This window comes from Zingiber officinale, chromosome 3B (assembly GCF_018446385.1).
Source record: "Zingiber officinale cultivar Zhangliang chromosome 3B, Zo_v1.1, whole genome shotgun sequence".
Lineage (NCBI taxonomy): Eukaryota > Viridiplantae > Streptophyta > Magnoliopsida > Zingiberales > Zingiberaceae > Zingiber > Zingiber officinale.
Window position 1 is genome coordinate 126,325,863 of NC_055991.1, and position 14,240 is coordinate 126,340,102.

The following is a 14,240-nucleotide window of genomic DNA, read 5'->3' on the forward strand; positions in this document are numbered from 1 at the left end:
TATGCGCCAATCTTCGACATTAAGGTTGAGCATGCTTTCATTAAATGCCCCGAATGGTCGAATGCCACGTGGCGCACTGCCATCGGCCAACGGCGGCGGTGGCATGGTGTTTTGATGTGATCGAAGCGATTCGAAATGGACGGCGCGATGCACGCTTTGGTTCCTGTGACCTGGATCCAACGGTGGAGGCCGCCCGGTGTCCACCCTATAAATCCTTCGTTTCCTTCTCTCCATCATTTTCCTCCATGATTTTGACCTTCGTCTCTAGCGTTTTGGTGCTCCGGCGATTTCCTTCTTGCTCTCCGACGCTCCCGGCGCCTCCTCCCTGATCTTTTCTCCTCACAGTAAGGCTCTGCACCTCTTCTTTCTTGTTTCCGATGTTCACTCCGCATCTTTTTCCCAGTTTCGATCCTTGAAACCTCCTTTCGCTTGCGGTTGTTTTTCTCTAGCCTTTTCGCCTTTTTGATTCCTTCCGGTCGGCCCATGGCTAGTTCTTCCAATCCCGAAGACCAGTCGCTCGGCCCATGGTACACCACCATGCAGTCGCGATTCGACCAGCGTGATTTTGATATTCTGACAGACAATTTCGAAATCCCGGAGGATTTTGAAATTCGTTTGGCCGGTCCCTCCGCTCGGCCGCATAGGCCGCCGCGCGGAGCTTTCTGTGTCTTCCGCGACCAGTTTACCGCCGGTCTGTGTTTCCCTGTACATCCTTTCATCATTGATGTTTGTAATTTTTTCGGGGTGTCGCTCGGTAGCCTAGTACCCAATACCTTCCGTCTCCTCTGTGGCGTTGTTGTTTTGTTCAAGATTCACAACATCCCCCTCCGACCGGAGGTCTTCTTTTATTTCCACTACCCCAAGCAAGCCGAGCCGGGCACCTTCATGTTCCAAGCTCGGCCCGGATTAGTCTTCTTCAACAAACTTCCTTCTTCCAATAAACATTGGAAGGATTATTTTTTCTACATCCGTATGCCCGATCAGGCCACCTTCCCGACAAAGTGGCAGGTCAGCTTGCCTCCCACCCCCGAGCTGAAGAAGTTCAAGACCCGACCGGACTATCTCTATGCCGCAAATATATTAGCCGGTCTGCGACTTGACATCAATAAGCTTCTTCACGAAGGAGTGATGTACATCTTCGGCCTAAGTCCTATACGGACCCCTCTTCCGACCGGCTTCGGTAAGAACTCTACTTGGGCATTTGCTTTGATTGCTAACTGATTTCTTTTCTTTCCTTTGTAGCGGACATCGTCATGGACTCGGTCATGGCTGGCGTTCTGAAGAGAAAGGCGGCAGCGTTAGAGGCCGCGGCGGCCAGGGAGATGGAAACGTTGGGTATCCAGCCGGTCGGATCCCACGAAGGAGAGAGCGGGACTCAAGCTGAGTCGGCCGCTCAGGCTTCTCAACAAAACGTGGCCAGCGGAGCCACCCCCCCTGGAGAACCAACCGCCCCCGAGGAAGGTTCCGCTCGGGAGGAGGAGCAGCCTCAACAAAAGAGGCGCCGAGTGGCGACTCCCCTGCGCTCGGCTACATCAGCGGTCCAACCGTCCGAGAGGGCAACTGCCGCCGCTCGTGGCAAGGCGCCGGAGACTGAAGCCATTTCGTCCGACCGGACGCCTTCTGAATGGGACGAGCCGGCCGCGCCAATCGAGGCTGTTCCGGTAAGTACCCTTCCGCCCGTTCGCCAACCAGTCAAGCGCTCGACCATTCACTCGCAGTTCTTTGCGCCGACTTCTGATCCCGATCGGACGATACCTGGTCACGGCCGCACAGTACGGGTCACTCTTCATCTCCCGACTGAAGAGTTGCTGCCAGAAGCCGACCGACCAACCGCGCCCGAGCACACCATTACTTTGAAGGGGCCCCTAGCCGAGATGTGGGCCGACGCTCGGGCGCGCATTGCGATGATTCCCCTCTGAAATTTGGCCAATAGCCACATGCAGGAGTCTACTGGGGTAAGTTCATTTTTTCCGAAATTTTGCGTGTATTTTTTCCGCTCGGCTTTTAACAACTTCGCCTTTTTGCTTCAGAGATGGGTGGAAGAGATAGCAGTCTCCAACCGCCTGGCTATGGTGGACGAGGAGCTAAGGCAATTGCAGGCGGCAGGAGGTGCGTCCGGCTCGCATGGACCTTCGTATGTCGAGCTGCAGAAGGAGCTTAAGAAGGCTCAAGATATGCTGGCGGCCGAGCAGAAGAAAACAGCCGACCAGGCTCACCGTCTGGCCGAGCTCGAGCGGCAGGTCAAGTCACTTGACCAAAAAATTACCCTGGCTACCACTCGGAAGAACACGGCCATTTCTGACTTGGAGAAGAAGAATGTGGAGGCTAGAGGCTTGGAGCTGAAGATCAAGGAGTTGATGGAACAGCTCGACCAAGAGAAAGTGAGCCGCTCGCCCGACGCCGTCAGGCATAAGGATGAGCTGACCACTTTGCAAGAATCTCTTGCTGCAGCTCAACTGGCCTTCAAAGAGTACCAAGAGGCCGAGCCGAATCGGGTTGCAGCTCTAAGACAAGGCTACATCCGCTCGCCCGATTTCTCGGAAAAAATCTGCGAGCGGATGTACACCGCCTTCGACTTGGCTATGACCGCCACCATGACTTATCTGAAATCAAAGGGTCTTCTTCCTGAGTCCACCAATATTTCGGTCGGCGATCAGGTGGCGCTTCTGGATAACATCCCCAAGACCCTGTATGATTATATTGAGTAGTTTCTGTACTTTGGCCACTCGGCTAAATATCATCCTTTTTGTAATTAGGCCGCCCGGCCTAAAGTCTGAACTTTAATGCAATGTTTTCCTTGTATTCACTGTCTTTTACATAACCAAAATATGTGTTTATCCGCTCGCCCATTATCACCCCTCTGGTATTCGAAAGGGATTTTTACTAAGTGTCTGGTGTTGCCTTTACGCCCAGCTTAACATGTAATACTTCGCCTACTTAATTTTCCGCTTTGATAGCAGAGATCACTCGCTAGATACCCCATGCCTTTGGGTTCTAGGCTGAGCGGAGCTAGAGATGATTTAACGATATTGAGGGCGAGTTTCTGGGGCAATTGTATCCTTTTTATTGGCATCTTCCGCTCGGACGTTTATAAACGCCGGCTCGTCTCTCGATATTTAACGTCGGAGCTAGACGGTCTTCCGCTCGGAGGGTTTATAGACGTCGGCTCGTCTCTACGGTTTAACGTCTGGGCTAGACGGTCTTCCGCTAGGAGGGTTTATAGACGCCGGCTCGTCTCTACGGTTTAACGTCTGGGCTAGACGGTCTTCCGCTCGGAGGGTTTATAGACGCCGGCTCATCTCTACGGTTTAACGTCTGGGCTAGACGGTCTTCCGCTCGGAGGGTTTATAGACGCCGGCTCGTCTCTACGGTTTAACGTCTGGGCTAGACGGTCTTCCGCTCGGAGGGTTTATAGACGCCGGCTCGTCTCTACGGTTTAACGTCTGGGCTAGACGGTCTTCCGCTCGGAGGGTTTATAGACGCCGGCTCGTCTCTACGGTTTAACGTCTGGGCTAGACGGTCTTCCGCTCGGAGGGTTTATAGACGCCGCGTCGGCTCTACGGTTTAACGTCTGGGCTAGACGGTCTTCCGCTCGGAGGGTTTATAGACGCCGGCTCGTCTCTACGGTTTAACGTCTGGGCTAGACGGTCTTCCGCTCGGAGGGTTTATAGACGCCGACTCGTCTCTACGGTTTAACGTCTGGGCTAGACGGTCTTCCGCTCGGAGGGTTTATAGACGCCGGCTCGTCTCTACGGTTTAACGTCTGGGCTAGACGGTCTTCCGCTCGGAGGGTTTATAGACGCCGGCTCGTCTCTACGGTTTAACGTCTGGGCTAGACGGTCTTCCGCTCGGAGGGTTTATAGACGCCGGCTCGTCTCTACGGTTTAACGTCTGGGCTAGACGGTCTTCCGCTCGGAGGGTTTATAGACGCCGGCTCGTCTCTACGGTTTAACGTCTGGGCTAGACGGTCTTCCGCTCGGATGGTTTATAGACGTCGGCTCGTCTCTACGGTTTAACGTCTGGGCTAGACGGTCTTTAAGGCTAATTTTGACGCTTCCGTTCGGCTAAGTTGTTTTCCATCCTCTTTATCATTTTTGCTTCCTGCATTACAAGGATACAGGCTACCAGAAAATATTCAAAGCATGTTATTACACCCCTTTGCTCCTTTCAGCTCGGATAATCTACCTTCGCTCGCACGGCACGGGGCCTTCGGTTTTCGAGCGTTTGGCTCGGATAATTTACCTTCGCTCGCACGGCACGGGGCCTTCGGTTTTCGAGCGCTTGGCTCGAATAATTTACCTCCGGCCGAACGGCACGGGGCCTTCGGTTTTCGAGCGCTTGGCTCGGATAATTTACCTCCGGCCGAACGGCACGGGGCCTTCGATTTTTTGTTGACGATGCCTTATATTTGCTTTAGTCTTCTTTCACCCCGCTCGGTAAGGCTGGAGGTGGTTCGCGCTCCATGGCCTATCTAGCTGCCGACCGTCCTCATCCTCCAAATAATAAGCGCCCGAGCGGAGCTTTTCGATAACCTTGAAGGGGCCCTCCCAAGGAGCTTCAAGCTTGCCGACGTCGCCGACCGGCTTGACTTTCTTCCAGACAAGATCGCCGACCTGGAATGATCTGGGAATGACGCGCCGGTTGTAGTTTTGCTTCATTCGTTGACGGTATGCCATCAGCCGGATGGACGCCTTGGCTCGCTCTTCGTCGACTAAATCCAGCTCCATGTTCCTCCGCTCGGCGTTATCATCATCGTAATGCTGGATCCTGGCAGACTCGACGCTGACTTCGACAGGAATCACCGCTTCGCCGCCGTATACCAGATGAAAAGGCGTGACGCCCGTTCCTTCCTTAGGAGTCGTTCGGATGGTCCATAGGACGCCCGGCACTTCATCTACCCAGCTTCCTCCCAAATGGTCGAGCCAATCGCACAGAATTCGAAGAATTTCCCGATTGGCTACTTCAGCTTGACCGTTGCTTTGGGGATAGGCCACGGACGTGAAGTGTTGCTCGATTCCATAGCTTTTGCACCAATCTTCGAGTAACTTCCCTGTGAATTGCCGCCCATTGTCGGAGATAAGTCGACGGGGGACGCCAAACCGACAGATGATGTTCTGCCAAATAAATTTCTTGACCATCTGCTTGGTGATCTTGGCTAGCGTCTCGGCCTCCACCCACTTGAAAAAATAATCAACTGCCACTAATAGAAATTTCTGCTGCCCGGTTGCCATTGGAAATGGACCAACAATGTCCATTCCCCACTGGTCGAACGGGTAGGAGACGGTGGAAGTCTTCATTTCTTCTGCCGGTCGGTTAGAGATATTGTGATACTTCTGGCAAGATAGACATGTCGCGACGGTCCGAGCGGCATCAGCTTGTAAGGTCGGCCAAAAGTATCCAGCTAGCAGGATCTTCTTAGCTAGTGATCGTCCGCCCGGATGCCCTCCACAGGATCCTTGATGTACTTCTTGGAGGATGTAAGCCGAGTCCTCCGAGCTCACGCACTTCAACAGCGGTCGTGAGAAAGATTTCTTGTAAAGCTGATCGCCGATGAGTGTGAACCGGCCGGCTCTCCTCCTTAGCAGCTGAGTTTCATCCCGATCGGACGATGTAGCACCCGAGCGGAGAAACTCCATGATGGGTGTCCTCCAATCGCTCGGAAACGTGAGGCCCTCCATCCGATCGACGTGTGCCACCAAAGATACCTGTTCGATTGGCTGCTGAATGGCGACCGGCGTTATTGAGCTCGCGAGTTTGGCTAACTCATCGGCTACTTGATTTTCTGCCCTGGGTATCTTCTGGACAATAACTTCTCTAAAATTGGCTTTAAGTTTCTCAAACGCTTCAGCGTAGAGCTTGAGCCGGACGTTGTTAATTTCAAAAGTACCAGAGAGCTGCTGCGCGGCCAACTGAGAATCCGAATGAAGCGTTACCCGACCGGCTCCCACATGCCGTGCTGCCTGCAAGCCGGCTATGAGGGCCTCATACTCTGCTTCATTGTTGGTAGCTTTATAATCTAGCCGGACGGATAAGTGCATCTTTTCTTCTTGAGGGGAGAGCAACAATATTCCAATCCCGCTTCCGAGCCGAGTGGACGACCCATCCACATATATTCTCCACATAGCTTCCGGCTCCGGCCTCTGCACCTCAGTCACAAAATCGGCCAAGGATTGCGCTTTGATCGCCGAGCGGGGCTGGTATTGGATGTCAAATTCACTTAACTCCGTCGTCCATTTGATGAGCCGCCCGGATGCTTCTGGATTCAATAACACACGCCCGAGCGGGCTATTGGTCTTGACAATGATGGTATACGCCAGGAAGTATGGGCGAAGGCGCCGAGCAGCGAGGACCAGAGCGAAAGCCAGCTTCTCAAGCCCAGTGTAGCGAGATTCAGCATCTTTTAAAATATAACTAAGGAAATACACGGGCTCTTCTCCGCTCGCCCTCACTAACGCCGAGCCGATTGCATGCTCGGTTGAAGATAGGTACATATAAAGTGGCTCACCCGTAGTCGGCTTGGCCAATACCGGGAGAGAGTTCAGATATGCCTTTAAGTCTTCGAACGCCCGATCGCATTCTTCATCCCAGTGAAACTTAGTGGCCTTGCGCAAAATTTTGAAGAAAGGGAGGCTCCGGTCGGCAGTTTTGGAGATGAATCGGGATAGAGCAGTTATCCGACCAGTCAACCGTTGCACTTCCCTTGTATTTTTTGGAGGCGGCATGTCTTGTAGAGCTTTTACCTTGCTGGGATTTGCTTCGATTCCCCGCTCGGTCACTATGTAACCCAAGAAACGTCCTCCTTTTGCTCCGAACAGGCATTTCTGAGGATTCAGTTTGACTCCATATTTCTGCAGCGTTTGGAAAGTTTCCTCCATGTCTTTAAAGAGGTCGGCTGCTCGGATGGACTTGATGAGAATGTCGTCCACATATACTTCTAGATTTCGGCCGATCTGTTCCTTGAACACTTTGTTCATCAGACGCTGATATGTGGCTCCGGCATTCTTCAATCCGAACGGCATCACATTATAGCAATAGGTGTCGTCGGCTGTTATGAAGCTTACTTTTTCTTGATCTTCCCGGGCGAGCGGCACTTGATGATATCCCTGATGAGCGTCGAGCATGCATATCAATTCGCAGCCGGCCGTGGAGTCCACCAACTGTAAATCGATCCAAGGTAGGGGATAAAAATCTTTCGGGCAAGCTTTGTTGAGATCCCAAAAATCAATGCATACCCTCCACTTATTGTCCGGCTTGGAGACTAATACTACATTCGCCAGCCAGCTCGGGAACTGAACCTCTCGTATATGGCCAGCCTCCAGAAGTTTCTCTACTTCCGCCCGGATGATGGCATTCTGCTCAGCGCTGAAATCCCTTTTTCTTTGCTTTACTGGCCGAGCATCCGGTCGGACGTGGAGCTCATGCTGCGCTATACTTGGTGAAATTCCGGGCAGCTCATGTGTCGACCAGACGAAGACATCATGGTTTCTTCGGAGGCATTGGATCACCTCCTCTTTCTGATTCGCCTCCAGATCGGATGCGATGAATGTCGTGGCCTTCGATCGGATCGGGTGTATCTGCACTTCTTCTTTTTCTTCATAAATCAAAGAGGAAGGTTTTTCAGTTATAGCGTTCACCTCGATCCGTGGCGACTTCCGAGCGGCATTTGCTTCTGCTCGGACCATCTCGATGTAGCATCGCCAAGCTGCTAGTTGATCTCCCCGTACTTCTCCCACTTTGTCCTCGACGGGGAACTTGATCTTCTGGTGGAAGGTGGAGACGACCGCTTGGAATTCACTGAGAGCCGGTCTTCCCAGGATGACGTTGTATAACGATGGAGCGTCGACCACCACGAAGTTTGTTGTCCGCGTCCTCCTGAGCGGCTCCTCCCCCAGTGAGATAGCCAGTCGGATCTGTCCGACCGGCAGAACTTCGTTGCCCGTAAAAGCAGCTCGGCTCGGTCAATTTGTAGTTGATCGAACGCCTTTTTGAATATTATGTTGACCGAGCTTCCTGTGTCAACAAAAATACGGTGAATAGTGTAGTTGGCTATTACCGCTTTGATGAGCAGAGCGTCGTCGTGGGGTACTTCAACTCCTTCCAAGTCCCCAGGCCCAAAACTGATTTCGGGTCCGCTCGCCCTTTCCTGACTGCAGCCGACCGCATGGATCTGGAGCTGTCGGACGCTCGCCTTCCTTGCTCGGTTGGAATCTCCTCCGGTCGGACCACCAGCTATGATGTTTATCTCGCCTCGGGAAGTATTACTTCTATTTTCTTCTTCCCGAGCAGACGGGCGAGACCGTTCTCTAGACATGCGGCGATTCTCCCGCCTTGGTGAGCGATGCCGACCGGGAGTCTGTTGTTGTCGCCCTTCAGCTATCGTCCGATCGGCTTCCTGAGCTCTCTGTCGCCTGTCGGATGAGGGAGATCGTCGACCGCCATTTCGGGGAACAGGATGAGCAATAAAGGGGAGACTTCGGTAATCCCGGGTGTTGTGCGTGTCGGTCCGGTGATATGAACAAAACATGGGCATCCATTTCTTCTTTTGCTTGGGCCGCTCGGCAGATACTTCTTGGATCACCTGGTTCCTTGCATGTGGGTGAGAACGAATTGCTTCGGCCCTTGGTCCTCTGGGCGGCTGATGAGCAGCGTGCGGCTTCCGTTCGATCGGAGGGGCCCGCTCGGTTGGAGTTTCTTTTTTCCCGGCGGCTTGAGCTTCTTCCACGTTGATGTATTCGTTGGCTCGATGCAGCATGTGATCATAGTCTCGGGGCGGCTTCCCAACGAGCGAGCGGAAGAAATCCCCGTCCACGAGGCCTTGAGTGAAGGCATTCATCATAGTCTCTGAGGTGGCCGTAGGGATATCCATGGCCACCTTGTTGAACCGTTGTATGTAGGCTCGGAGTGATTCGCGGGCTTCTTGTTTGATGGCGAACAAGCTGACACTCGTCTTCTGATAACGACGGCTGCTTGCAAAATGATGGAGGAACGCCGTTCGGAAGTTCTTGAAGCTTGTGATAGAGCCGTCTGGCAGTCTCCGGAACCACCGTTGAGCCGATCCCGAGAGGGTGGTAAGAAAAACTCGACATTTTACTCCATCTGTGTATTGATGGAGCGTAGCTGTGTTATCAAACTTACCCAGATGATCATCCGGGTCGGTTGTCCCATTGTACTCGCCAATCGTCAGAGGCACGTAGTGCTTGGGCAGAGGATCTCGTAGAATAGCCTCTGAAAATTGGCAATTGATCCGCTCGGGTGAGGCGTCCGTGCAGGGGGCTTTCCCTTTTTTGTCTTCTCGTCTCAGTCGTTCATCCGAAGATGATCCTTGATCTCTATTCGTTGCTGCGGCTTCAGGCGTGCGAAATAGGGCCCGATGAAATGCAACGGTGGCCTGCGGTGCTTCCGCTCGGCCACCCGACACGGATGTTGCTTGCTGCTCCAGCCGCTCGGCTGATGCTTTCTGTTTTTGCTCCACAAGCTTGGCGGCCCTCAACTCGATCAGAGCGTCGAGTTCCTCCGTGGAGAGCGTCACCGTGTGTTGTCGTCCAGCCTCGTCTATCGTTTCTGTTCGGATGCAAGAGCGTTCCCAAAGACGGCGCCAAATTGATCATGTCCGAATGCTGAACCAACGGACGCTGGGCACGTGGCGCTCCCCTGCTGCTGATGTGGATCTTTGACTAACTACACGATGCTCCGGCGAACCTGCACAAAGTCGGGCCGGGAAGGGGTTCCCGGCGGCGACCCTCCGACGCTCAAGTCAGGCGAAGCTCAAGAGAGAAAAAGTGGCTCCAAAACTCGTAGCAGGAGTACCTCCAGAGAAGGGTGAGGGCCTTTATATAGAGCAGCAGAGAAGCGAGTGTACACATACCGAGGTGTACACGTGTCCATGGCCCATACCCCAGCAAGGGCTTGTCAGTGAGCTTACCTGACCCATACTGCTACAGTCCGAGCATGTCCTCGATGGGACAGCGGAATCTCCTGTCATAAGATTTGGAGTATGGCTTACACGCAGATCTGGCGTCAGGCCGGCCGGCTTCCTCGGAGTCCGGCCGGACGTATACGGTGATTTACTTGGGGAGATTCTCAATCACGTGCGTTGTGGAGACTATTAACAGTATGCTACCTTATGACTTTGGCCGAGCGTGCTGTCTGCTCGGCTTTGTGATCTTTTCCACTGAGCGTCGGAACCCTGACTTCCTACAGGGCACCTTTAACCATTAGCCAGACACCGGGCGGTCGGACCCAGCCCTCTCTAGACGTTGACTCCATCGAACGGCCATTCGGACCTCCCATCTCCGGACGGGCCTCCTTCCACTCTGACTTCCACGTGGCATTGACCTCACCGGACGGGGTCCCCTGTTCTTACCACCGGATCACCGACCATTCAGTCCATTAAGCGTTGCTTGATCTGCAGGAAAAGGGTGGGCTTGACCAGCTTCCAGTGCCGCTGCGGCGATCTCTTCTGCAAACTTCACCGGTACTCCGATTCCCATGACTGCTCATTCGATTACAAGGCGGCTGGAAGAGAACAAATCGCCAAGGCCAATCCTCTCATAAGAGCTGCGAAGATCATTAAAATATGAGCGTTTCTTTTCCTGCTTTTACTCAACATTTCTTGAAGTTAACTGTGTCTAGCTACTTCATCTTGCAGTCTGATTGAATTGCATTGTCTCTGAATTTTTTTTAGAGATTTGTCCAACTTTATATGTGTCATCAGATACACGGACCCATGGGTGCTTGAGATACATGAAAGCACCTACTATTTTTTTTCTCAAAATGACAACAAAAAAGATTGTATGTGATACATTAAAGAATAGTTATTTTTTATTGACTAATTTTGTTGTTGGTAACTATTTTGTTTGTTTGGGCATTTCAGGATGATTACGTGCAACAAAAAAGAGAGGGGAAGCTGCAGTTTGAAGGGGTTTGTTTTTATTTCCCTACTGTTGAATTTGAGATTGAAGACCTAATGCTACTACACTGAGCTGATCCATGGTTGGTCTTTATCAGAGTGGAGATGATGTTAAGGTTGATAAACTTCCACCATTTCAAGCTCATCCCAATCTAATGTGCATGTTTTCCACCTTGAGTTGTTTCAATAAAACCAGTCATCGACATCTTATCTAATGAGCAAAAGCTGGATGAATCTCTCCAACCCAAATAGTACATCGAAAGATCTATTGTCCAAGCTGTAAAGCATAAAGCAAACCTACATCAATGGTCTTGCCAATGAAAGTAATTCATCATATAACCTTTCTTTTCAATACACATTGTAGTTTCACTCTGACAGTCAACAATCGGTTATAAAATGTAGGAAATATTGTTGTTCTTTTCTGAAATGTGGCTAATAGTAGTCTCATTTACAGAATAGACTCCACTGGTGATACTGTGACCTTGAGGACAAACTCCAATCATTCTGACCAACTACTAGCTGCTACTAATGGATGTGGTACGTGCCATGTATAATTGTTTCATCTCTTTCATTTTTGGAGCAGTTAAATTTTAGTTGGGATAGTAGGGCTACTACCAAACTCCAAACCCCCCCCCCAAGTATAAGAAATCCTTCATTGTGTCAGTGATCTCTAGATTACCCCTCAGTGCTATCAATTGGTAACTTAGCTCAATGGTTAGTAGAGAAAGCTCACAACCCCACACCAATGCTCTCTTTGTTCCCTTTTGATCCAAGCCCAAATGAGGATTTTATGTGATGGATGTGATACTATTGGTGACGTTATAGGGACCCGTGTTGCTTGGCCTGCACATTAGGTAGTGATGAAAAATAAAGTAAATTTCCTACTCATTCGGGCACCACACTGTCTACTCATTATTAGCACAAAAGAAGCCTCATTTCTTTATATATAGATGGGTCCACGAGACCACTAGGAGTGCAATGGTGTAAATTTAAAATAAATATGAGCTTTTTAAGGGCATATATGACTTTTTGGTCAAAACTTAGTGAACTTAAAAGACACAAAATTTTGAAGGAAAAAAAATGGATAGATTGAGGGTATCACTAGGAGTGTAACAGTGTTAATATGATGTGAATATAAAATTTTTAGGGTCTCATTTATAATTATTTTTAGGATCATTAATGACTTTTAGATGAAAGTGATTGATAAAATAATTAAGTTTTTTTTGCCTTGGTTCGGTTTAGTTCAAGTAAGAAAATTAAATTTGTTTACTTTGGTTTACGGCTGTAATGGGTTAAAGGGAATTTTGAAAATTAAGTGTGCTTTTTAATAATATGGAAATTAGGTGCACTGTTTGAGTATTTCTTAAAGTTAAGTGCCTGAATTGATAAATTGTTGATAAAATGAATGAAATATATAAAAGATGGATTGAGCCATCTGTTAGACCCAATAAGCCTAGTTATGACCCAAGTGCCAAATTACTTTTTAATGTTTTTTTATATAATTTCCACGATGAAAGCTAGAGAATTTTATGTGATGAAATTTAGGAGAGAAATTATTGAAGGAAATATTACCAGCGCGAAGGATTCACTTATCTCAATGGTAATATTTGACATATTCTCAATTTTCTCAAATAATTTCTTTTATTTGACTTTGCTTCTTCATTACTGATTTTTTTTTACTAAATTAATTTGGGTTTGTTAACAGTTCAAGAAAACAATTTACTCCAACGAAGAAATCGACGAAGTGCGATCCGAATGGGTGGATTGCGTACTAAACTATATTCATTACTAGGTATAAATTACTAGACTTCAAAAGATGGTTGAACATTTTGTTTGTGACTCCATGACTTATTGATTTTGATTCCTTACTGCCAATAATTTGTTTATTCACAGCTAGCTATCTCCTTTGCTCAATACTTTATTCTTGCATTTTTACCATGAGCAGAATTAGCTGGCATTTCCCTTATTTATTGCCTCTCTTTGTGGTCTAAAATTAATAATGGCTGGGTTGTGTGAGTAGCTTATTTGGTTGTTTCCGAATTATGCAAGGACTGACAATGTGGAAGTTATCTCTTTGTGAATTGTTAGATGATGACCTTTTGTATCTTATGAGTTGCTCTACAAATTTCTTGTTTGTACTCTCCTTATGGTTTTCATCTATATGCCATGAGTTAATCTTATTTTTCCTCCTATAATTTATTTTTTTCCTTTTTACAATCGCATTTAAATTTTTACTATGTTGAACTACATACTTTGTTGATGACTCCTTGAGCATAATACTACTGTGGCAAAAGTACATTCGAAATTCATTGTTGATGACAAATTTTTACCTACTTCCATCTTGTTGGACCTTGCAAGTATCATCGCGAATGACAATTATGATGCTTCATCAAGCACAACTATGTTAATCTATATTCATGTTAGTGATTGCTTGAGAATAATGAAATGAAGAGCTTGTAAAGGTATTTCGTGTATGATCCATAGTATATTGATATACAAAACATCTATATACTACAGTTTAATTTCTTAATAGTTTGCTCTATATACTTTTGCTTGGACGAGCAGTGTAAATTACCTATGAATTGCACGTGCATTGCAGCTAAATTTGTTAGATTTTCTCTTTGTATTAAGGAAATGGGAATGAAAAATCTATTTTTCCAGATGGAATGTAGTGAATGTTATAGCTCTTAATCTACACTTATTTGATTGACACTTTGGCTCTTTTAGGTGTCCTATGTAATTATTAAAGATGTGTGTATGTGATTTCTATTTTTAGGAATTTGTGGAATTGTTTTTAGCTCTACAAATAATTCACCCTACCATAACTCATCATGATGATCCAATTCTTTTGGTTCAAGTTTTAATTGGAAGATTTTGAACCCATGTTTTTTACTTTCACTTATGCTTTTGTGATGGGTCTGTTTATTGCAGATCAATTTGCAGCTCCTGGCAACTTGTTACTTGCACAATGGAAAAGTATATTGTGCCTACCAGGTCTCAAAGGTAATGTAGTATGGAAAATGGCACAGAAAATTACATGAATATTTTGTTTCAAGATGTTAATGGATGTAATGCGCTTTGCATGGATTCTATTGATCTTGGATGATAGTTCACTTGAATAATGTTAGCTGCATGCAGTGCTAATTATTTAGTAAACTATGTTAAGCTAGGTATCACTGCTCCTAGTAGATTCCATGTACTGTTATTCTCTAATAAACACCTCTTTTTGTTTCCTTCATTTGGTTTGTTTTTGCCTTCTATGCACTACAGATTGGTTAATTACATTCTCCTTTTGGAATTCTGGAATTTGATAAGTTTTGTTAAATTTTTA

At 48.2% G+C, this 14,240-nt stretch overlaps 1 protein-coding gene across 1 annotated transcript; it reads left to right on the forward strand.

The window, feature by feature from the left end:
- Positions 1-972: 972 nt before the first annotated feature.
- LOC122055208 (zinc finger A20 and AN1 domain-containing stress-associated protein 8-like) lies at positions 973-10,580 on the forward strand. Its single transcript, XM_042616584.1, has 4 exons — positions 973-1,087; positions 1,243-1,346; positions 2,286-2,560; positions 10,412-10,580. Exons 1-4 carry the CDS (start codon positions 973-975, stop codon positions 10,578-10,580), a joined length of 663 nt encoding a protein of 220 aa, XP_042472518.1.
- Positions 10,581-14,240: the final 3,660 nt, after the last annotated feature.